The following is a 27,188-nucleotide window of genomic DNA, read 5'->3' on the forward strand; positions in this document are numbered from 1 at the left end:
GAAAATCACACACAGTGTATAAAGTTGGTACTTACATACTCAATAAACTACTCCAACAATTAACTGAAAATATTATCGGTTTTCGAAAAGAAAGATCTACAACTCACCAGCTCTTCAAAGTGAAACGAATTCTAAACAAATCGTGGGAATACGAAATTGAAATCCACAAATTATTTATAGATTTCAGGCCTACAACTTAATTAATAGACACAAGTTGCACAAAAATATTGCATAGCATTAATATACCCCAAAAATACATCTGATTAGTAAAAGCAGCAATGGACTCGTCAACAGCAAGGGTCAGAATAAAAAATGAGCTAACTGAGAACTTTTCAATAGTCAAAGAATTAAAGCAATAAGAGGGGCTGTCACCGTCACTATTCAACCTCTCTCGCGAATATGGGATAAGACAGTTGCAGATAGAAAAAGCAAATCTTCTAACAAATAATTCAACACATATTGCCGCCCATGCCGATAACATTAGCATTATGTCTCGCAGAAACGAAGATGTGGCAGAAGTATATTCACAATTAAAAACAGAGACAAAAGAGACCAGACTAGAAATAAATATTCAAAAGACAAAAAGCTAACACAGACAGAGCTAGAAGAAACAGAGGCACAATTGACTAAGAGGATAGTTTAGAAAAATATATAAAGTTTCACGTATCTAAGAGCACGGATGAAACAAAAGAACACGAAATTCAAAGAAAAATAGTCAATGGAAACAAAAGCTTATTTTTCATTCTCACTTGTGTTTCGCTCAAAAGAAAGTCTTTGAAAGAAAAGTCGTAAGAAAGATATTTGGATCTATTAACGAAAACGGAGTACGTAGATCGAGGTACAACTATGAACTCTACAAACTGTTCAAAGATGTCCCTATCTCGAAACTTGTTAAACTTGCAGGGCGCAAGAACAAAGGGAAGGCCACGGAAAAGGTGGGAAGATGAAGTTGGAATGGACGTGCAAAATTTGCTAGACGTGAGAACCTGGAGAAGATCAGTGCGGCACCGGCAAGGTTGAAAGCAGAGTTTGGAGGAAGGCAAAGCTCGATTTGGGTTGTAGTGCTATCGGAGAGAGCGAGAAAGAAAGAGAGAGAGAGAAAGTGAATTCGTGACTCAGTTTAAATCATACAAATATTTTAGAATGCAGCTCAAGGACATCACTGAGACAATAGCACGGATCAAAAAGGTCCCACCATCGTTTATCACAATGAACCAGATATGTTTAGTCGCGATATTAATACGTCTCGACGATTGAAATGCTTTTCTATTATATGTTAGAAAGTTTACTTTATGAGTTGGAGGCGTGATCCTAAACTGAATCTAGGTATAAACAACTGGAAGGTTGAACTAAGAGTGATAAGTACGAACCGTTAAAATGCCGGAAGAAGGAAATATCGAAGGAATCACAGCTCAGGATCAAAAAGGTATTTTCGTTTTTAACCTTCGTTCATAGCGTCGATGGTGATGTAGTTTGGGTGGAGGTTGGCGTGGGGGTTTCGTGGGGATTTGCCTAGAGATTTTGCGGATTTCAACGCAAACATTTCTGATGGCAGGATTTTTAGTAGAGGGTGAAGTAGACGATATTTTCTTTATTAGAAGTCTTCATATCGAAGGTAACAGGATACCGTCATCGATTTTATTGACAAAATTTCGTTTTTTTTCAATCTCTATGGCTTTTCTGATAATTATTGGTTTATAGAAGCGGATGGAGGCTGTAATTCTGGAGTTTTCAAAATAAATTTTGTGAGCGGTTTGAATATGTTGTTGACCTAGAGCTGACTAGAATGTTCATAAATCCTATTTTGGATTCTTCGATTTGTTTGACTTATATAGGATCGGGAACAGACTGCACAAGGAATTTCATTAACTTCGTGTTGCACATTTGGACTGTTGCCTTCGACTGATCGGACAAGAAATGAAAGCTTTGTTGGGAGTAAATATTGTCTTTATTCCTCTTAATTTAAGAATTTTGTCAATTTTGTCAGTGACACCTTTGATGTAAGGAAGAAAAGACGGTTACACGGTTAACCATTCACATACATCAATCTCCCACTCAATTTCAACCCAAAGACTCAGACCGTCATCACACAAAAGCTTTTACCTCCAGAGTTGTAGTGGGGTCCTTGTAATTTCCAGACATGCGAGCCATTTCATATTTTGCAACTTAGCATATGGCATTGTTTGCCCAAGTTTTGGCCACCATACGGGTAATGCATAATGTACCATATGATTTGTAAAGGTGTGATGTGATTAAAGATCATTATTGGTTTCAGATCCTAATGTTATCCAAACATCCTGCGTTATGTTTAATTGGCCACTAATGCTTCGAAAAAGAGAGAACAATCATAACAATAATAATAAAAGAACAATATCAGCAACTTTAATATTCACGGCGAAGAGTAATTGTTTCTATTGCGATTTAGTAATTTTGGGGTAATTATTGGGGTAATAGTTCTAAAGCACAATATTTTCCTGTATAAGCAGCACAATTTATTGAGCTTATGAGAGTGTAAGTTATTTAAGCTATCAAATAAAACTACTATTTCTATTGTATTCAGGAAAGAATACGGTCCTAATCCAGAGGGCGAAAGTTGTTTTAAAAGTAGTTAGTATAGTACCTTTAAGTAGAAATAATTTAAACACATAATATAATAATACTCGATGGTCCATTAATTTTTTTTTTTAATCATAAAAACTGGGACCATTAAAACATGAATAATAAATACTATCTACAAATACTCAGAGTTACGCTACCAGTTTACAGGTCAGATTAATCGAACAACTACCGAATAAAATTTAGAATTTCAACAAAACAGCCGGTGCTGTTGCTGGTACAAAACAGTGCATTGGGCGGGGAACGAATGGAAATAAGGCTCTAGGTATACAACGCAACGGTGTACGGGACGCTGCTTCGGTAAACTTTAAGATATGCAAGACGGAAATAACCCTGAATTTTCCGTACATAATCTTAATATTGAAATTTAAAATTTACATCTAAAATTAAAGAAAATAATTTAATGATGGAAAGTAACATATAAGAAAATAGGAACAAAGTACCTGGATTTTGATAGCAGTGGGGAAGAAACTCTGAAAAATAGAAATAGAGAAGAAGATAAAATGATGTTAGATAGTAATAAGACATTAAGAAGATCGATTTACGTGAACAGAAACCAGCATGTAGATATGATTCAAATTATGCGAGAAATCATGAATAAGAATGATGACATGATGGAGGAAATTAAAGTTTCCGCAAAGAACAAAGAAAGACAAATTTGTCCAGGAACTGACAAAAAAACACGGAACTAGAAAACAGATAAATGAGGCAAATATAAAACTATCACAATTACAAAGAAATGTAAAAAAAATAATATCGTAATAAAAGGTCTAACCATAGAAACCAGAAACAATAAAGCAATCATAGAAAGTCTGAAAGAATTCTTAGAAATTAAGCAAAAACTGCGAGTTACACTTGAAGGGGCTGGAGAAATAGGAGAATAAAAAATAAAAATAGACTTATCCTGAGAGTACTCGTGCCATGGTCATTTCGACCAAGTTTTTTTTTTTAAATATCTGAGGCATAATTCTTTTCATTTCGATGTCGAAATTTAAAAGCGACTTCGCCGTGACAGTCGCAATCGATTTTCATTCATTCGATTTTAGTTAAAACTGGGGATATTTACTTTATTATTTTACCACTGCTCAGAATTTGGCTAGGCCCTCTTGTTTATTGGCTGTGCAACGTTTGTTTGATGTTTGTTGAATGTTATTTACGTTACATCTTTCGTTTTAGCTGTTAAATCACATTTAGTCTAGGTGCCAGGCGACATACTGTATCACTCATAAATAATAGGCTACAACTTTGAGGATAGCTTCATAAGACCTCGACCCCCAAATACCTCTTGGGATACTTTCGGTACCGGGTGCTTTTTCTCTCCAGCTTATCCAAAAGTGGTCATTTTGAAGTAATGTATCAAATTTATTAATAACGTGTTGCTGTTTCATAAATACAAAAGTCGACTTCGTGAAATATCCGAAAAAAATATTGCCCGACAAAAATTTTGGCTCCATAAGGGAGTCCACCAAACTAAACATGCCAAAAAAATAACTTCAAAAAATTTAGTAATAACAAGCTGATTTTCTCTGTATCGTTTAAAAATAACATGAAAAATACCATTTTTACATTGTCCGACAAAATGTACTCGCCGATTTTTCCGTCCGACAGTGAAAATCGGCTTTTCCACGAGTCTGTGGAAATTTATTAATAACTATCGGACAAAAAAAAAGAGATTTGTGAAAGATTTACATACTAAATGGAATATCTGTCCGACAAATATAATGTACCCAAAATTGCAAAAAATGGCAATTTTTTTATTTATTTAATCTATATAAATTTCAGATGTTACGCAAAGCTTAAATTTTATTAATAACCGTCGGACTAAGTACAAAGTTCATTTTTTAGATAATTATTTAATGTTTAATACTATTGGCGGTCAAATAAATGGTGCGAGAGCGCCCCATGAAAAAATCAGTTATTTTTCGCGTAAATGCGAAATTTCGCATTTATTAAATCTTGAGAATTATGCGCATAACAAGGATTTCTGGTAATTAAATAAGTATTTGATATTTTATATTATATTTTGTATGATTATTAAAAAAATTTGTAAAAATAATATAAATATATATATATATATATATATATATATATATATATATATATATATATATATATATATATATAAAACATATTATGTACCTATACAATAAAAAATAATTAAATAATAAAACCTTTTTTTGTCATTCTTCATCAGAACTGTTATTTAACTCTTTATCTCCTGAACTAATAGTGTCCTCAACGTTCTCTTCATTTTGACTTTCCGTATCTGAAATAATAATAGATTATGATTTTTTACAAGTACTATATTTCAAATACAAATAACAAGCATAAAACATTATTACCTGATATATTTGAAGATATATCATCAAATAGAAGACATTGAGGGCCATCAAACCCTCACTCGTGGTGGTAATATTTTACTTCTATCAGTGTCCATCCACAATTTTCAGGTTTTAAATTTGTTGGTGATCATAAATGTGCATCACACCACACACTGCATATATAAATTGTTCTTTTAATTTGTTGCATAAGCTCTTCTTTAGATGGAGGCATACTTGATGCATCGAGACCTCTTAATTGAGCTTTTATTACCATTTCATCGTGATTTTTGTTTCCAAAAGCCTTCTCGAAGAGCTCAACTCGCCCCATGTTGACGTCTTTGCTTTTTAAGGAATAAACTTTACAAATAAATTCTTCAATGACTTTAAATGTTGGGTTTGAAGTATTCATTTTAGATGGAGAGATTCTTAAAAGATCCAGGCATCTCTCGGTTTTCTTCAAAATATCAAATGGTCTCTTCTTTCCTTTTCTATAAAATGCAGGGTTATAATCATTGCCAGTAAATACATGACATACTGTCAGAGCTTGTGTCATTTGCTCTCCATAATTTTGATAAATATCATTGATATTAAAATATTCCTCTTATTTTGTTGGTTGTCATATTTATAATTACTTCCACATTAGATTTTAAAAATTCCATATTGGATAACATAATTATAGGAATGTAAGAATCGGTAAAACGAATGTCACTCGGTAGTTCGTGTTCATCTAGTAAATATTTTGTACAATCTTTATATCTGCTTCTTCATGTGTACAAGATGAATTATAATCTACAGATATCTTCATTCGATTGTTGAAAACTTCATACACGTAACAATTATCATAATTCAATTTAAATATTTTTCCTTTACATTTCTCAGCAAATTCGTCGTTGCACCAGTCTTCAATGAGAAATTCCACAAACATTTCTTTAAAATTTCTATTTCTTAATAATTTGCCAAAATCTGTTGAGCGCATATTTTCTCTTCTGACATCATACTGAATATTACTCTCTTCTCCTCTCAACTGATGTTCGTGGTCTTTAATGGTTGATGAGTTAGTTGTATTTGTCAAATATGATATGAACTTCTTTTCTTTCAAAGAGTAGAAATTTAAAAATGTATTTAGAAATTGCTGCATACTTTTGGGTAATCTTGTTAAAGTATGTAGCGAGTAAAATCCATCATAAATAGTAATATCAAAGATATTAATAAATAAAAACGCAATTAAAAGTTTTACAATTAAAAAAAATTATATACACAATTTTAGCTAAGGGTACGACGAAACGTGTCCGACTGAAAAATCGGAAAAAGATTCTTGTCCGTCAATTCTACATTTACATACACACATTCTACAAAAAAGTAATCTCGACTGTATCTTTTTTTTTTATTTTTAGATAAATGGCCCTATTTTTTTGTTGGACAATTTATTCATTAAGTTGTACTCTTCATTTAAAAACTAAAAATCATAAAAGAAAAACGTTATTAATAAATTTCCACAGACTCGTGGAAAAGCCGATTTTCACTGTCGGACGGAAAAATCGGCGAGTACATTTTGTCTGACAATGTAAAAATAGTATTTTTGTTATTTTTAAACGATACAGAGAAAATCAGCTTGTTATTACTACATTTTGTTTTTTTGGCATATTTAGTTTGGTGGACACCCTTATGGAACCAAAATTTTTGTCGGACAACATTTTTTTCGGATAGTTCACGAAGTCGACTTTTTTATTCATTAAACAGCAACACGTTATTAATAAATTTGATACATCACAAAATGACCTCTTTTGGAGAAGCTGGAGAGAAAAATCACCCGGTACCGAAAGTATCCCAAGTGATATTTGGGGGTCGAGGTCTTATGAAGCTATCCTGAAAATTGTAGCCTGTTTTGTATGAGTGATACAGTATATCGCCTTGCACCTAGACCAATTGTGGATATTCCTAATTATTCTATTTCCAATTAAAAGAAAATGGATAGTGGCTGTCCATGAAGAGGGTAAGTAATTAAATCTTCAGTTGTTCTCACCCGGTGCTTTGAGAAAAGAGCTTGTTACAGAATACATTGTGTGTTTAAACTGATTGTTATAACTATTTATTTAATTTTCTTCTTATTACATTTCGGTAAGTAGTGATAAAATATTTATTAACGTAATTTTTTTCAATTAGAAAAATCATGAAAACATTTTGTTTGTAAAAAAGTAAGTGATTTTATTTTTTGCTTTAGAATATGTCACATTACAAAGAAGAACAAAATTGTCTTCTGAAATTGTGGGAGGAGGTTTCAAGCGACGAGGAAGTGTTAGGTGGCTCTGATGATGATGAAGAACGTATGAAGGAAGGTCAAGAGGCAACTTGACTCAGGTCAAGAGGCAATCAGACTCGTACCTCTCTAAAGGTGAAAGACTAGGTGATCCAAATATCGGATGAGATACCTTTTTTATTGGAAAAGACAGTAAAACTTTATGGAACAAATTCGCAATAGTTTTATCAAAAATTAAAACCAGAGTAAAGAATATTGTCACTCAGTCCAGCGGAATCATTAAAATTGCCAAAGGGGATACAGTTATTCAGGAAATAGCTCAATAAACAAATGGATACCTTGCAGAAATTAGGTCTCTCATATTTGGCAGTTGTTATGCGTTCATCCCATATAAATTTAAGGGACTTATGGATGTAAGGTAATACAGGAGTGGAATTTTTCCGACCTACCATAGGACTCAATCGATTTCAGCTTCCCTGAAGGAAAATTTTTAATGATTTTGTTTATAGATGTAGAAAGAACTACAACATTTTTCAGTTTATAACGATTAATGAAATAAGATGAAGAAATATGGATTGAAAATTTTGCAACTGCTGACAATAGCGCTTCTTCTGTCACAAAAAAGTTAATTTAGACAATTTCTGTAACAGGTAGAAATGTTACGTGCGATAATTGATTCACACCAATATCTTTGACATTAGGGTTACTCCTGAATCACAATTTAGCCTTAATAGGGACTATGAGGAAAAGTAATCCTGACATTTCTGAATTTTTTTAGCAAAACTCAAGAATGAAAAATGAATGCAAGTTTATTTAGCTTTACTAAAGACATGGCGTTAGTGTCATATAAACCCAAGCCAAATAAAAAAACACTTATGCTTCCAACAATACATTATACATATGAGATCGATGGAAACACAGACTACGATAACTTTTTACAACAGCACCAAGGGATGAACATTTGGAATCTCGATGAAAAATTGTTACTTTTCCAGTGAGTTTAAAGAACCGTATAAAGGAAATATTACGAAAGCATATTGAAGAAACTACAGGAAAAATAAGACAACTGTATCCTGGAAGATGCAAATTCTATTCTTTAGAAAAAAAAAAACAGAAAAACAAAAACTCAATGTAAACAGTGCTAAATCTATATATAGCACTATAAATCTTTATTTATAAAGACCACTTATTTATCAGACATAGAATTCTGATGACATCATTCATTGAACAAAAAGAATGAATATTCATCATCTTAGATATCTACTAGATTTATTTTTAAGATATTTACTTTTTTCAGGAAATAATACATATACAAAAGCAGTTTTTCAATCTATTTGATTTTGTTACCTCTTTACAGGTTAAAATATTCTGGCGACTCTTTTGTGTCTAGAAAGCCAAAGAAATAATTTAATTAAAAGGCAACATATGCTACGTAATAATTTTTTCCTATTTGGTACATTGTCGTTGCACGACAGTAAGTGCACCGCGCGCGCCCACTTCCGCTACCTGCAGTTTTCTTTTGTTTCAACTCTCATTTCACTTAATTAGGCGCAGTCACTGATGAGTACATACTTCATTCTTTTGTTTTTTGCACGTTTGTAAAATGAATAAATTTCTCAAAAGATTGCAGCCTTCAACATTTGGTACAATTGTCAATAACGGTGGTGGTGAATCAAACCCGAAAAAACATAACAGTTATTAGAAATATGGGTTCACAGTCATAACCACAATACATAATTTGCGGCAAAGTTTTATCACGTAAGAGTACGGAACTGTCAAAGCTTATGCGACATCTCACAACTAAGCACCAAAAGGAAGCTGATAGCCGTTGGATTTCTTTGAATGAAAGTAGAAAGCTCTTAGTCAGCAGCAAAATACTATAATTTAAGTAACTAATGATATAATAATATTTCTTAGTCACCACGAAGTGCTGTCAAGACCTTCAATGCACTTAGACGATAAGCTTCTTCTTGCATTCAGCGTCTCCTGTGGAGGTCGCTGATCAACATGGCTATTTGCGTTTTTGAGACCTGCGTGAAATAATTCGACCGATGTCATTCCGAACCATTCAAGAAGGTTACGCAGCCAAGAAATTTTTCTACTTCCCACGATTCTTCGACCAGATGTTTTTCTTTAAATTATAAGCTAAAGGAATTCGTATCTTGTGCCTCTAGAGCCGTGACCAAGGAACTGAAGTTGTTTCTTCTTTATAGTAAATACAATTTCAGGTTCAACATTGAGTCTTTCTAGCACTGCCTGAATTGTGACTCATATCCATCCCTTACACTTTGAGAATTCGTGTGTAGACCCACATTTCAAAGGAAAAACATAATACCTAACCATTCTGCTTCTTAGAATTATGTCATAGAGATAGATGGTGCTGTCAACAGTTTCTTTATTTTGACGAACGCAGCTTGTGCTTGTTCAATACGTGAACAAATTTCTCCAGAATGTTGATTTTTCTCGTTGATGACAGCTTTAAGATATTTGTACCGATGACTCAATAATTTGTTGCAAGTAATTATTGTTAACTTTTTTTGAGATAACCATCATTTTGATTTTCTTAATGTTGATATGTAAACCATGTGTCATACTAACCATAGATACTTTATCGAAGAGTCTCACGAGCTCTCCCAAATTGTTGGTAATTATAGCCGTATCGTCAGCATATCTGATATTGTTGACAAAAACTCCATTTATTGCTATTCCAGCTGATTTATCTTCCAATGCTCCACCGAAAATATATTCTGAGTATAAATTGAATAGCATCGGCGAGAGAATACATCTCTGTCGTACACCCTTCTGAATATTTATTTTCTCTGACAGGGAGCCTTCGAGTTTTATTCTGGCCGTTTGAGACCAGTATAATCTTGATATTATTTGAAAATCTTGAAAATCAATGTTTAGTTTTTGCAAGATTTGATTTCCAATAGTTTCTCGTGCTTAACATTATCAAAGGTGATAAGCTTAAGGCGACTCTATCCTAATTGTTGCTATTTTTACTGTTGATATTTATGATGTTTATTTATTTGTTGTTTGCATACAACTTTTGATTATAATTAATTTCGGTGTGCAAAAGTTCCGCGTCCTTAATTTGTATTGATTATTTACTATTCATTTCTATTTATATCTATATCATGACTATTCACTTTTATATTGTTTGGTTTATTTTCGGGCATCCAGCGTTACCGATTCAACATTATTAGCTAACTAGAAAGTCGCATATTGAGTTGCTAAAGCAGGGAAACCACATACAATTACCAAAAATCTTAATTTGCCAGCAGTACTTGATAGTGTTGAAATTATGGTCAGTAAGCAGGAGGAAAACAAAGGTGAAGTTTGCAAACCCGGCTATTCAGAATCGTTTGTGAAGATGTGGGTTCTCTTCATCAAAATCTCCTTTATCAGAGGCCACGTGGCTATCCAAAGGCAAAGTATTGTTAAGAGTTCTGGAACTGAGATCTGAATTGTTAATGTTCCTAGAAGATGCAAAATCTGAATATTATGCTTATTGTTTTCCTGACCTTAATTGGCTCTTGAAATTAGCATTTTTTACAGATCTTTTTAGCCACCTTTACACTTTGATTAAGAACCTTCAAGGAAGAGAAGAAAATTTTTTTACAGCTAAAGATAAAATAAAAGCAAAACTTCGTTTGTGGTCAAACTCTCTTCTAAACAAAACGTTTGAGTCATTTTCATGTGTTCAGAAGGTTGTTGAAGATAATGTAACAGATCAAACATTTGCAGTATCGGCTCAAATTCCTTGCATGATACAGAGCTTGCATAATGTTCAAGAGCAAATTTTAGAAGTGGCGAGCCACATATTGAAAAACACTGCACAAAAGGAATATATGTAATAAATTATTCTCAATACTATTTACTTTCTCATTATTTGTGTAAAATATCTATTTATTATTTATTAGCTATTTTTATTAATATTACTATTAAATGAAACTGAATTTGTTGAAAAACTATTCCAGTGAAAATTGTAAATATTGACCAATTAACATTTCTCTACGCGTGTTCAGCCGAGTTAAAGATATTACGGATCATGAAATATACATCGAATCAGATTTAATCAGAAAGGAGAGGGAAATTCAGGCAAAAATCAGTAAAATATACATAGGTTTTTTTGTTTTGTAGCCTAGGACAAGACAAATAAGGAACACACAAAAAATATAGGATATAAGAAACTGAGAGTAAACGGAATGGAAATGGGATAATGATAAACAAAAAGTGATCCAAGGAAACCAAACTAATGGAGGAAAGTTTGCAAAAACTAATAGTGGATAGTGTAGTAGAAGATAACAGTAGTACTAGGAGCTATTACAATTACACCTGCCTACAAAAACGAAAATAACCTAAATATGCCTATGTATGACTGTGAAGGATAAGTTAAGTTATTTAAGAATAGTTCTATAGGATAACTATTCTAGATAACTAAACTAATTAAGAATATAATCAAAGTAATTATAAAGAAAGCCGAATCAAACCTAAGCACCTAATTATGCTTCTGCTTTTTTCACTGTAATACCTTTATTAAGGTATCACAGTGAAAGAAGGCAAAGGAATCAAATATCTCAAACCAGAAACAAAGAAATAAACGGTGATTAATAGTAAAGACAACAAGGCAGATGAAGGACAACAAAGAGAGCATGAAAGGACGTTATCAAAGGAAAATATATGCAAAAACGGTACTATAGGCATTGAAACCTGGAATGTTACAACTATAAATGGAAAATAAATGAAAATTGGAGGAGGTAAAATGCAAACAAGCTGAAGTCACAAATAAGTAATTTTTCAGGGAGAGCGAAAAACTTGTAGCTTTGCTCTGAAAAAGGATGATGAGTTCTAATCAATGTCATGTAATAGTATTGGCTTCAACCATGGTTTAAATAGTTTTCCGAATAAACTTTTATTTCTATAAAATAATAATATATGCCCTACCTAAGTGACAAACATTGTCACAATAGGTAGTTAATGCAACAAAGAGTTTTTTGAGTTTTTTAAAAGACAAGTCACGGCGCTCATCGTCGAGGCAGTCACACATTTCTCCCTGCTCCTCACCAGCATGTTCTGTATCAGAAGTAGACCAGTCCTCTAAAACATTTTTTTCAAAAGTTTGTGAACATCTTTTGTCTTTTCTTTGCTTAACACATGATAAAGTGGTAGTTCTTCTAGTCTTACATGTCTTAGATTTTTTCCCTTTCTTTCTCAAAGATACAAAAGGCTTTTCTCCTTCATACTTGTAGTTTTTCAAGCCTCTTACCCACACAATATTTTTCTAAGACTTTCTTTTTCCTTTTTTTCGGAGGTGTTCAATTTCTTCTTGTGTTCGGTAGCGTATTTCAATTCTCTTCAGTTCACTTATTGATTGTATGTCCTTATAATACTCACTTAGTTTATTAGTATCAAGTAGTGGCCATTTTTCTCCTACTGCTTTTATCATGCCTATACCACTGTAGATGTCATGGTATTCCTGTTTATTTAAAATTATGGGTTTTTTGCAACTGCTTTTCTACTCTTCCAAAAACACGGTTGGCGAGTAAAAAGCTATGTCCGAGTACAGGGAAATACAATAAAATCTTTAGGATTGATATTTTGTGTGTTTCCAAAAAATGTATCGTTCACCAACATTTAAACTTCCATCTGCATCATCCATTCTCCTTTAAATAATAACGTAATTACTAATTGTTTCTTGGACTAATTGTAATTGTACATTAAAAATCTAAATAGTAGTCACAAAAACTTTTAATACAAAACCCTTACATAAACTCAAATTTGCAAGTCTCACTGGGTCAGCTGAATGGCAGTTGTAGCGCTTCTATTGGTTGGTTGGAAATAAGCTGGTTTGCATGGACCAGTACAGTAAAAATAAGTTGTTTTGCATGTAAAGGTGGTTTTTAACATGCTGTTACCATTGGAAATATTTTCTTTGCATCAATCAGATATAATAAAGCACTTATCTACAAGAGAACAATGCATTGGCACATCTAACTTAAGTTTAATTTTTGTGTGACTTAAGACTGTTTGCATATTTCTTCCTCAAATATAAATAGACAATGCTTTAGGTATTATTCTAGATAATGCCAATGAATGAAAGAAGGAAGGAGTTGGATTGATAATGACATAGGAATAAGACATCGTAGAGTAACTACAAATAAAACAATATTACCAATAATAATACCGATAGGAACAAAGATATAAAATACAAGTATACAAATATATTAGTATAAAAAGGAATAACAAGAAGAAATTAGAAATGGGACAACATAGAGTAATACATAATGATATACGATTGGCCCATGGATGAGCAATTAGGTAAGAGATGGAAACCTACAACACGGTGATAGTTATTCCATTAATACTACACAGAAGGCATTAAGAGGCTATAAAACCGAAAAACATAACATAATTTATTAAACGTACAATAGAGTAACTGGGTATTGTGATAAATACGATACACCTAGTACATATAACACTATTCTCTTAATATTCTCGTATGTCAAAATTATAATTATTTTAACCCATGGTTAACTGGTGCCCATTGAGCTTATAACAATCACTAAATTAAAATATTTAATGAAAATAGGTGTACTTACTTCGAATGGGAGCATAGATGTTCAAGTATAAACAGTCTTCACTTTGATTTTGTAGATACGATTTTAAACGCAAAAAGTATTCTTTTCTAAACGCTGGCATTTTTCTTTCATCAGGAAGCTTTTGTGGGCAAACTGGTCCAAATTGATCAGCATATTTAATACCGAACCATGAAGGTGCTCCCGCTGTAGGCATAAATCGTAGGTCACCAATAGGAGGAGCTGCATAGGGTATTCCTTTAAATACGCCGACCCGGTATTGATTCTCGCTATTAATTTTTGGTTCCACTATTACTCCTTGTAACACACCTTGTTTAAGGGTAATATTTTTTGTATATTCCTTCACGTACGGGTTGTAGTCGTATTCGTATGAATTTAAATATACTCCATTGTTAAACATTAACAAGGTGATTATTATAGTCAAAGATTTGGTCAGGTACGCCATGAATGTAGATGCTACCACATTTTATACATTTTTGTTTATTTTACACTATCACTATATATTTATACAAATTCCAAATTTGAGTAGTTTCAGCTGTAGTATTTTCTTTTGATGTGTATTTAACTAAAATTTAAAAATACTGAAAATTAAAACATTGAATTTAGAAAATAAAATTGGATTAACTGTAGCCACGACCCACCAACAAAGTAATTTTAAAGTTTAAAAAGTTCTAGATCATTATGTTATTTTATTCCCTAAAAGACGTGAAACATCGTGGTAAGGTTTGAATTATTGAGTATAAGCTAAAGACAGATCAACTTCAAGTATTGGCGACAGGTTTCATTAGACTTTTAATTACTATAAATTATAAATTCCCTAGGTTTTCGGCAAATACAAAGCAATCGGTACCAAGAAAACAAAGCAATAAAGGCAGATAAAGTCTTCAGTCATCTGAAAACTATAAAAGTGAATCCCGTTGCAGGTCATATTTCAGAAGGTAAAAAAAAATTAAAAGCTTCAAACATTGACCTATACCTAGGGTATAAAAAAGAACTTTAAGGACGCCACGTGGAAAGGTCTACGGGGCTTAACGATTTTTTACGAGTATTTACAATATATACCTACTCAAAAATAAGTGAATTTTGCTATGACTTTAATTGATTTGTTATCAAATCAAAGACAATAAATTATGGATGGGTATTATTCTAAACTTTGATGCTGCTTAAGGAGGGGGGGCGGTAGAAATATTTTAAAAATAATTTTAAGATTGTGTTTTGAAAAATTATTTAATATAAAAAGGAAAAAGACAGTCAAGATTTGCTTTCACTTACAGTGCGTATGTATATCCGCTTAAGGTCGCGGCATATTATCGTGCACGTGTAGTTTCCGGCACGTAGCGTTTCGAGTCCAGCAATTGGACTGCGCGTTCACATTTTCATATATAGAACGTTTCAGTTTGGTTCGGTGAAGATATGATGTCGCTTTTATCGACAAAAATTATGTGCAATTGCTCTTCTACTTAACAATGAAGAAAAAAAAAACTGTAGTAAAAAGAAGGTTTGAAGTATATTTAATGCTAAGAGAAAGGAAAAAGGAAGGTGAATAATGAACTTTATACAAAGAATTATTGGTGAAAAATATTATGGTCATTTTAGAATGAATAGGATTTAGTTTGAATATATTTTAAATTTAAATACACCTTTAGTTAAAAAACAAAATACTACATTTAACGAAGCCAAGCATATCAAACCAAAGAGTGTTTTTAAAAAAGAAGAGGTATCACTTCCGTGCAAAAGTCCTAATTGTTTATCACTTTCGTGTTTAATTGTCACAAAGCAATAAAAACACAATGCATAAAAGACAAAATAGCCTCGAAAATTATTTTTTCAAATACTCTGTATCAAAATCAAACAAATACCTAAATAAACAACAAGGGTCAAACGACGGAGATCTAATTAACATTATCTGTATCAACCGGTTACGACTCGTTACGTGGCCGTCAGCATCAGTAAAATATTGTTTTCGAATATACTGAACGGAAACGTTAGGTGTCTGAAACGCTATGTTCCTGACAGTGTGCATTGTTCATATTTAAAACCATTTAAATTATATTTGTCGGAAACTAAACACTACGTGCTGGAAACGTAACGTGCATGATAATATGCCACGGCCTTTATACGTATTTCACCCTAAAAGGGATCATCAGAGACGGGTATTTACAAACGTCCTGAACGTGAAAATAAATCTTTCCTATCTTGGGAAGCGACTCTAACATGGCTTTGTATGGACGCAAATAGCGACATCTGATAATAAATCCGTAAACTAATTTTCGAATTTTAATTTTAATGTAAATTTCATTGGTACATTTCAAGAGTATTATCTTAAATTTTGGCACAAAAATATTAAAAATTAAGGAAATGGTGGCTAATTTTCCAAGATAAAAAAATTATCTGTTGATGATAAAAAGCCAAAAAGATTTCCTTAGCTTATGAGTTGGCCTAAGTCGCAACGTCGAGATATTGTTTATTTTATCGTTTTTTGTTTTAATTTCAGAAGTAAGAAAATGGCTAATTATTTGAATTTTTGAAAATTTTTTGTTAAAATTTGACACATTTGATGTTATAAAATTAGTTATAACAACAAAATTAACAATAGTGGGACCTAGTAATTTATAGATAAAAGTGTGTAAAATTTGAGAGGGATAGATCAAGTAGTTTTTAGGATAGTGAACACCGACTTGAAAGAAAATATTCCAAGAAAAACGCGTTTTTAAAAAAAGCTTATTTTTTTTCGATACTCAGATAGCGTCGCATATTTCCACCTCATAGAGTGATGTGCTTCCTGCTAAAATATCTAGAGAATCTTTTTGCTCCTACTTTCGACGAACTTTTTTTTTTTTTTGTTGCATCCGCAGCTATTTTATCCTGTTCGATTTATCCTAATTCGACTGCTGTCTGCCGCGAGTGCATAATTATTAAAACTTGACACTGTACTTATTCCAATTTCTATGTGAGTGCTTACTCATCACACTCGCTCATCTCACTAACTCACCAAGCTCACTCATCTCACTCACTCACCTCAATCACTCATCTTACTCACTTACCTCACACGCTCACTTCACTCGCTTACTCATCTCAATAACTCACCTCACTTACTCACTTCACTCACCTACCTCACTCACTCACCTCATTCACTTTCCTAACTCACTCATCTCACTCATTCACACCACTCGTTTACTTCACTCACTCAACTCATTCACTCATAAATGCCTATAACTCCATGAATTTTGCTCCTATCACTCTGAAATTTTAACTAAATAGTATCGAATAAAAAAAAAAAAATAAATAAAATGCAAAATAATACCCTACCCCACCTTCAAAATATATAAATTGCAAATAGAATAAAGTCCCTAGTTTATTTTAGTCTTAAAATTATTATCTATATCTTATAAACATAGGTAATTTATAACGTGTGTCGACGTATTCCGATTTATATGTCCGTTTCGTTGACCACGACTTACACTAGGAACTTCTTTTTTATTGAGAGCCTATCACAGATCCTGTTTCATATATTTTTTGAAATTAATTAATATTATTTAAACGTCTATTGCTTTATTTTTACTTCAGTTGTATTATAAAGAAAATTTCATCTATTATGTAAAACATGGAATCATTTCCTTTTTCGCTCATACCCTTCTTCACGAATGTAAAAAAATATTGATTTAGAGCTGGAAGTAGAAACAAAACATATTTCCGATTAAATTTGTGAACAATTTCCAAAACAAAAATATAATAATTATGATATAACTAGATTAATAATCACAATTAAATATATATTTCCTGGTAAACTTGCTTAAACACCGAATATTAGAAAAAAGTAGGAGTATACATAAAACGTATTTTAGCTTTTCCAAAATTTACATGACAAAACTTTTTCGTATTGTCGAAAATTTAGTGAATTATTAGAGACGTCACTTGATACAATGTATGTGATGCATACAATTAAAATTAAATTGAAGGATACTGGGATAAAAATATTAATGAAAAACTCTAAACCGGAAACTCTAAGAATAATCAAATCAGTGAAACTACCAGCCAATGTGGAATACTACCATATGATAAGAATTTTAGTTAGAAACTGTGTAAGGTTAACTAAGCACCAATTAATTGGTGCAAGGCCATGCTTACAGGCTTGTGTTTCTTTGAGATGTGGGTAGACAGGCAACTACTAAAGGATCGATCACAAATAAGAAGATTTTTAGACGACTTAACCAACTATAAAATAATCAGGCCCAAGTTGGAATACAATTATGCATTCTATCCTATAGGAAAAGATCAACGGTAAACATGATTCTGGAAGAAGAAAAATATCATGGTTTAAAAACCTTACGCAATAGTACATAAAAGTTATAACTATTCAGACATGACCAGCGTTAAATTATTTGGACCAAAATATGACTATTTTACCAAATATTACCTAATTAAATTGTTTATTCAGTACACTTTATATTTATAATTTCTAATGAAAATCGATACAGAGACAAAACTTATTTATAAGATAGGGGATATTGTTTTATTCATTACATAACATTTACGCATTGGAGGTGCCACGTGAATTATTCTTGATGAAGAAATTGTATCGAAACTTTTTTAGGTGAAACTTAATAGTATTAGTAGTTGTGATTAGAAAATATGGCGTAAACAATATTTTAACGTGATATTGATGGTTTAAACAAGATGACGTTTGAGAAAGGGATTTCAAGTATTTCACTTACGGAAAGTATGCTTTGAGCTGTCAGATAATAACTGTTGTTGGTAAATATTAGTTATTATGAGATATTAATTTTTGAGGGAAGAGTCATGTGTATTGTTACATTTTTTTCAAAGCTATAATTAATTTTTCGATTGAAATTTCACGTCACCATCATTTTACAAACAAACAAATGTGGGATATGATTTTTGCATACATATGAACAAGAAAAGTTTTGTAGTCAAACAGCAGCCAGTTGATACGGATTGCTATATACAAGCAGCAGACAACCAAATTACAAAACTTTTTCAAATTTATTTCAACGTTTACGTGAAATCAGGTGCACTAAAAATCGGGATGGACGACCGAAACGAATCAAACGTAATTTAGAAGATGAATTCTCTGTTCGAAAAGTTTACGTCAATTATTAGCAGCAACAGAAGTTCGTATATAATTAAGTTTTTAAACAATAAGCCTTTCCGTTTTATTATTTCATAGTTGTCCAAAATTTGCTTCCAAGAGTCCTTCCATTGCGGTTACAGTTCTGCCAATGTATTCTGAACAAACATCATGCTTATAGATATTTTTTTAAGACATATTTATATTTACCGAAGAAGCAACTTTTACCAGACGAGGGATTTTTCATTGGTTAAACGCACATTACGGGAAGAAGAAAACCTATATATAAATATACGATTTTAGCATAATTTTAAACAAATTATTTGGTGTGACTTTACTACTAGGTCCATGTGTCAATATTTATTTTTTGCAAAATACTCGTAGTGACATTTTGGATGATTTGTCACTGGATATAAGAGAACCAATATGGTTAATGCAGGATAAACCTCCACCTGATTTCCCGTGAGCTTTTAGAAATTATCTTATTGACACATTTCTTCAATGATGGCTTGGCAGAGGAAATAAATTTAAATGGACACCAAGAAATCCCGAGTTTAATCTGCATGATTCTCATTTTTCGAGACATAAAATGAATATGAAACCCTTAATTTATGCAAATGAAATTAATTCACGTAACAGACTATGAAGAAAAATACGAAATTCTACTAGTTTAGAAGTAGGCAGGGTAATATTTTTTCAACATCCAAAATTTCTTTTTCCTGTTTTTATATTACCTTTTTTTTATGTAAATCACAATAAAATACAGAAATAATGAATAATTAGCGAAGAAATTCTACTATTCACAATAGGAAATAAAAAACAGCCAGAAAACTACAGAGGTATAAACTTGTTAAATACTTCCCTAAAACTTTCAACTTAAATTTTATAAGAACTAATGAATCAGGAAATAAGTTTAGCAGATGAAAACATAATTTTCGTACTAGAAGATCATGTACGGATGCAATATTGGTACTAAATAAAATTAATGAGAAATCACTAGAGTATAATAGACCAGAATTTCTGTATATATGATAAATTTAAAGAAATCATTTGACAGAATAATACTTAAAGGCGTAATCCATCTTCTGTGTAATAGAGAAGCTCCCCTAGATATCATAAAAATTATCGAAAATATCTACTAAAACAACAAAACAACAATAGGCAGCGGAGTAAGATAGGGGGACTCATTAAACGCTATGCTCTTTAATTTAATCTTGGATGAAATCATCAAAACTGTCAACAGAGGAAAAGGATGCAGAATGGGACACAAAGAAGTAAAAACACTCTGTTACGCAGACGACGCAACATTGATACCCAAGATGAATATAGTCTGGAAAGATTAGTCTACAGATTTAACATAAGAGCAAAACAACAAAAGGATGACAACACTATATGATAAAACCGATATATTAACACTGAGATAAAATCAAGAATTTGTAAAGCCAGTGTAAAACCAATAATGACATATTATGTAGTAAAAACAAGACCCTACACAGTCACATCACAAAGACTACTGGAAGCGGCAGAGATGAGAGTACTGAGAATAATTACAGGAAATGTGCTGAAAGATCGAAACAGCAGTAAAGACATTAGAAGAAAATGTAACGCACAATGTATAAGCGAATGAAACATGAAACAGAAAAAGAGAATGGAATAACCCCATAAGCAGAATTGGGAAGACCCGTGTCGTCATAAATAATACAAAAAAATAGCAAGAGATAAATCACCAATCGGTAGAAAATCTGACGGATAGCAATCACCAATCGGTAGAAGATCGGACGGTAGCACACAATATGGAGTGGCAATCTTCTATAGGTGTATCATTCGTCAATGAACGAGCAGAATTGCGTATAAAGAGGAAGAAGACGAAGAAGAAATCTCTTTATTAAAAGACTTAGCAACAGCATCAAAGCCAAAAGAGACCCTGTAAGAAATTTGGTTAAAGTTTGTTGTTTGTTAAAGTTAAATTGTTTATAATTCTAATTTAGAATCTAAATAGAAACGTTACAATTTTGTTTATTGTTTGTTATTAGAATAACACTCTTGTACTCTGAATTGTTGGATTAAGCTTTTTTTAAAAATGGATAAAATTATCTTATTTAAACAAGAGTATCATTGTTATGTAAAAGTAAGCATTACGTCACGGGGGTAACAGAGAAAAAGAGATTGAAACAAAACTACAGAGAAATCTCCCTGATAAACGCAGAATGTAAATTTTTTACCAAAGTATCAGTATGCGATAAGTATATGTGTAGAAGATATACATAGACTTAAAAAAGGAATCCGATTTTTTAAATAAAGGTTACCTGCATAGAACACTGAGTCAATTTAACGTTTCCCAGAAATATATCTGACTGTCAAAATGACCTTTGAAAATAGCAACCAACAGTCGAAAGGCAAAAATATGTATTATATATTTTGCTATTCAATTTGACTCTTAGAAGAATCATCAGAAGATTAGCGTATAACACATGCGAAACTTTTTTTAACATAATGAACCAAAACGTAGATTACGTTAACACATACGTTATGCACATAAGTTCATGCTCGCCAAAAGAGCTGACTATCCAAAGATAGGAAGATTAGGAATCTGACGGTGGCGGCAGCGAACCAACAGGGAACAATGGAGAGATGTCAAACCAAGCTGTCAGAACCAGGCCGATTAAGGGCTGTAGCACCACGGGGCTATAATATATATTCGCTCCGTGCGTGACTGACGCGACATCTACCGCCTTCATCTGACAGTTTTGGACCTCCCAATTTGAGGTTAAACATATGTTAAATAGATACGAAATTGAAAAGTATTAATAATTAGTTTTTGAATTATATTTTTTCAGTTTATGTACAAAATAAATTTAGTATTAAAAACTAGGTTTCTAAAAATTCATCAACTTTATCTTTTCAACCCCAAACGGAAAAGAAAGGAAAAATCTAGTACTGACAAATCAAGTTTTTGGATGTGGAAGAGCATGTAATTAAAAACAATAATAGTAAAAACTATGATATAAAAGCTAAAGTCATCTGACAGGCTGCAGTTAGCTTGAAGCCTTATGAAATATCATTTAAGGTAAATTATTTAAATTTTTCAATTTCAATTGCATAAAAATAAAATTATGTGATATTTATTTTTTCATATTAATAGCACGAATACATCTTTGGAAACCTATAAAAATACACTTACTATTTTTGCTATTATTAGCACAATTAAATACGCAACATGTATCTGCACCCATTTTTGATAAAATTTATGCGTAAAAAGATCCAAAAGATCCAATTTTGTCATACTTCGCCGCTATGCACGCTGCATCGTTTCAAGGAGCCCCTATCATGGTCACGCACGGAGCGAATATATATATATATATATATATATATATATATATATATATATTTATATATATATATATATATATATATATATATATATATATATATATATATATATATATATATATATATATATATATATATATATATGTATATATACTTTCCAATACTCTCAATATTGAACTTTGTTCTTCGTTGGAAGAATTTTGTAATTTATTGTTATTTCCCTTTTTATTATGGTCTCTAACAATGGGTTTGTCTATTTGACTTCATTAAGACCTCTTTTGGTTGTTGACTCATTGTTATCTGTAGTTAATTGACATATCTATTTGCAAATGAAATTTGAGCCAATTTTCACTTTGATTTTCCACTTTGTTTTGAAAATATGCTTTTGCTAGAAACGGATATACCAAACGGGTTTGACAGTTAATACAAAGAAAATTAAATGTATAGTCAGCAACAAAAAACAAATATAGCCAACAATCTCACTGATATCGTGATTGGTGGAGAAATGGTGGATAGAGTTTAATCATACAAATATTTGGTCTGTTGAGCAAATGCAAGTGGGACTTACCTCAGAAAATCAAACGCATAATAAAGTAAGCCAGAACATCATTTAAGAAGACACAAAAGGTATTAACCAAAAGGGCGCTAGGAATTACCTTAAGAATAAGGTGTATTACATTGTTATGTCTTTAGAAAAATCATTTTATGTCGACAAAAATGATATTAACATAGTGAGAAATCTCTATTGGACCTACAGGCTTTGATAACCTTAGAAATAAAGTAACAGTAAAAAACAGATAAGTAGAGTAGTGAAACAAGACTGTTTACTTTCACCATTACTATTTAATATGTACTCCAAAGCCGTCATGCCGACGATACAGTCATTATTGCTTAAAGTCAGAAAGAACTGCAGACGCTACTAAACACAATTTATGACACTGGGAAACAGTTTGGTTTAATAAGAAACATAAAGAAAACAAAAACAGTGGTTATCAGTAAGACGGGTAAAGTCATAACAAGGATCCAGGTAAAAAATGAAGATATTCAACAGATGGACAAAATAAAATACTGGATTCTGGATTAATGCAGATCTAAATCAGAAATTCCATCAAGAGCAGCCTTTTTGAAGATGAGGAAATTTCTGAGTAACCAAAGACTCAATCTTTGGTTACTCAGAAATTTGATTACTCAGCAATCCGATATCATATGGTAAAATGTTATATCCACTCTATTCTTCTGTATGGTGCCGAAGCTTGGACTGTTAATGTTGACTTGATGAAAAAACTGGAAGCTTTTGAGATGTGGCTTTTTAGAAGAATTGTGAAAATACCATGAACCGATCATATTACGAACGGTGTTCCACAGAATGGGAAGAGACACAGAACTTTTGACCACAATTAAAAGAAGAAAGATAGCATATTTGGGGCACATACCTAAAAATGAGAAGTATGAGTCATTGCTGCTGATTACGAAAGGTAAAATCGAAGGAAAAGAGGGTCCTGGTAGACAAACAAATATCCTGGCTGAAAATCATTCGCGACAGTATCGGGTTAAACACAAAGACGCTTTTAAGAGAAGCAGAAGATAGAGACGAATTTGCAATGGTTGTAACTAACCTTCATTATTGGAGTCAGTATTAAAAGAAGAAGATATTTTTAGCATTCTGCTATCTGGAATGAAAGCATGTTGGACAAACTGACGAATGAAGCAGTTTTACAGCGTCTAAATAAAGAAAGGGAGGTTCTGAATACTACAAAAAGTAGAAAATTGGAGTAGTTTGCTCCCTTGATCAAAAATCTTAACATATGAATTACTACATCTAATTATTCAGGGAAACGTGGTCCTAAACAACGAACAACATCCTGATCAAGAACCTTCGCCAGTGGTATGAATGACTTTAAGAAGAAAAATATTTTCTACTTTTGTAGCTAATTTTACATCACATTTTGTCACAAATATCCCAAGACCACTATATGGTATAAATAAAATTGCTAATAATGAAGATAAGAATATACGAGCTTTTATAATTAATCGAGGGGCAATAATGCGATGGTCACGGGACATTTTGTGAACCAAGTACATTATATGACATCCAAAAATTTATTAATTAAACTAACAAAATTTACGTAAGGATTTGTATTTAAAAAATAAATCTAATAATATAACTGTTGAAGGAAGACAGTGAGCTATCTAATAGTAAGATTTAATGAAAATAAACATGACAAAATAAATATAAACAAGAGTATTCCTCAAGAAAATATTGGTTTTGTATAGTATTTCATTACGTTACGTTCAACGGTAATAATTGAAAGCACGTATGCCAGTGACTTTTTGCATATTTGCTTTAACGCGTATGTGTATATATTTAATTTTCTTGGAAAATCATGACTCGAAAATTGAACCTTACTTAGTTGGGTTTGAAATAATATTACAATCCAATAAAGCAAAACTTGATACACAACTTAAACACAGAGCACTACTCAAATTTGTTAATAAGTATTAAAACATTAATTAAACTATTTACAGCTTTAAAAACCATTGGCATTTTAGACACATTCTATTTTTATCATCCACACAATAAAGAGTAAGAAGCACTTCGCAGCATAGTTTATTTTCATTGCACTAAAGATTTTATATGTTATTTTGATTATACTCGATTTTTAAACTAATTAAGTGACTAAAATACTTTCAGCGCTTTTAAACCCCGACAACCGATTTTAAACTGAAGCTAAAATTGTCAGTTTGTGTTGAACTGATTTAGGTCGCTAAGTGACACAGGCGGAGAGGAACGTATACATATATAAATAACTCACAAAACATAACAAGCATATCTGGAAAAGACTGTTAGTGAAACGCTGATCCCGAACAAAGTTGCAAAGTTGTCTACAAACTTGTTCCTGGTTATCTATTTTTTGTTTTATTAAGCAACATTAAATCTTCTTATTTATGTGTATATTTACGCATATTTTTACATATCAATTTAATTAGTTGTTCATCAATGTTAAAAACCATATTTATCTAGTTAATTTGTAAAGTACTATTCAAATTTACAATCCGCGTAACTGTCTTAGTATTATGCGGGTACTAAAACGCATAAGAGATGGAAAGTTCTTTACATTTTCGGGTAATCTGTAACATTTTTTTTATTTACATTTACGTGCTTGGGTACTGTGACCACTCGCACGAGGCAATTACAAACAATACTACCAGAGATATAGCAGCAATAATAAGTTATGTCATATAAAAATAATTTAAAGTTTACGATACAATAATATTTTTCTAAAAAACTGAACAACTCTGTTCTCGTTGGGATCACTGAGAATGTGGCCTAGATGCGGTTTAAGATTTGGCTGTCGTCTTATTGCACTGTATTAATGACATTCGGTACGAATGTGTTTCACTGTTAGTTGACACTGGTATGTTTGACAAAAAGGCCGGACATCTGATGTCAGCAGGAAGCTGCATGCTAGTTTGGTGTGCTCTATACGGATGCTACGTATAATCGTAAGGTCTTGTCTAAATAATCTTCTGAGGCCAGTGTATAATGACTTATGCAAATGGGGCTGGATTGCAAGTAAGGGTGTAATGTTGTTGAAGCCATTTGAGCATGCTGATCTGCAAGTTCCTTGCAGGTATACCAATGTGAGACGGAATCCATACAGTGTGTCAATTTTAAAATTTACAATGGGCTATATCTCACGAACAAAAGCTGATATCGAAAAATGCTTGAAACCATTTCTAGAATAGTAAGGGGGAACTAAAATGACATGAAAGAGAACTCACCCCCATCAACACCCTAGGCACCACCAACCACAACCAAAAATGTTTAAATTGCAAACCCCTACTTGTGATACATCATTAAAAATACTATAAAAAATGGAAAAAGACAGTTAAAATTTGATTTCACGTACGGTGCGTCTGTATAAACGCTTATACGTATTTCACCCTAAAAGGGATCATCAGAATGGATATTCACAGACGCTCTGAACGTGAAAATAAATCTTTCCCGTCTTATAAATCCGTAAACTAATTTTTCGAAACCAAATTCAGATTTCCGCTTTAATCTGTGTCTTCTAAGAATTGCAAGGCAAGCTTTGCCATAAGAATAGCCGTTCTGATGATTCCTTTTAGGGTGAAATACGTAGAAGCGGATATACAGACGCACTATACGTGAAATCAAATCCAAAGGTACCAGTATTAATATTAAAATAAGTATGAGAACCCGTGTTTAACAGACATGTACCAGCGCATTTAATAACATTTTCGACAATTTTACCTCTACTATATGTGTGATTGGAACCCCACAACATAATATTATCATTAAAATTCCTTACAAGTATGTAGGGGCTAGGTAGTCCAAATATTAGGTGTAGTAGTTCTTCCGCCTTCGTAGCGTAGTTGGAAGGAACGTATAAATTACAGATTGTGAGTTTATTGAGATACCAGCAAGTTATAGCTATGGCTTCTAATTTAGAAGAAAGTGCAAGGTGTGATAAGAAAATGACGGACGAAATAAAGACAGTAGTGTCGCCACTGGCTGTTATGCAATTGGTCATAATATGGTGGTACCCTCAGAATTGTTTTAAATGAGGAAGTTTGGAATTCTTTGCATTGGCTTCTTGCAGGCATATAATGTCTGGTTTAAATTGTGATGTTAGGTGTTGGATTCTCTTCAACCGAGGGAAAAATCCATCGCAATTCCACTGAATTAGCTTGAATACGAAAATGAGACAAAAGATGGAGTAAACATATATAGAAAAAAGAAACAAAGAATAAATGCGAGAGAAAGAGAGGGATTTCTATTCATTATATATGCTGTAATTAGATTCGACATCAGAGGGGCTCTCGGAGGAGGCACTTACATAATCTTGTAAGTCAGCAGGGGTAGGCCGTTGTTTTAACTTTTATAGGATTCTACTAATACGGTTTGTTAGAGATCTTTCCTTTGTACCTGTCTAGAGCTACGATAAGCCCCT

General features: G+C 32.3%; 1 protein-coding gene across 5 annotated transcripts in view; it reads right to left on the reverse strand.

The window, feature by feature from the left end:
* LOC140434783 (neuroligin-4, Y-linked-like) overlaps window positions 1-24,968 on the reverse strand; it is a 140,386-nt gene extending 115,418 nt beyond the window's left edge. Inside the window, exons 1-2 of one of the 5 annotated variants that reach the window (XM_072523293.1) lie at window positions 24,737-24,968; window positions 13,797-14,249 (exon numbers count right to left, since the gene is read on the reverse strand). In XM_072523293.1, coding sequence (XP_072379394.1) covers window positions 13,797-14,238 — 442 coding nt within the window. In that variant the 5' untranslated portion in view covers window positions 14,239-14,249; window positions 24,737-24,968. Of the gene's footprint in view, window positions 1-13,796; window positions 14,375-24,619; window positions 24,636-24,736 lie in introns of those variants that run through there. The other 4 variants (XM_072523292.1, XM_072523289.1, XM_072523290.1 and 1 more) reach the window with 4 other exon arrangements.
* Window positions 24,969-27,188: the final 2,220 nt, after the last annotated feature.

The sequence above is a fragment of the Diabrotica undecimpunctata genome, chromosome 2 (genome assembly GCF_040954645.1).
Source record: "Diabrotica undecimpunctata isolate CICGRU chromosome 2, icDiaUnde3, whole genome shotgun sequence".
NCBI classification, from domain to species: domain Eukaryota; kingdom Metazoa; phylum Arthropoda; class Insecta; order Coleoptera; family Chrysomelidae; genus Diabrotica; species Diabrotica undecimpunctata.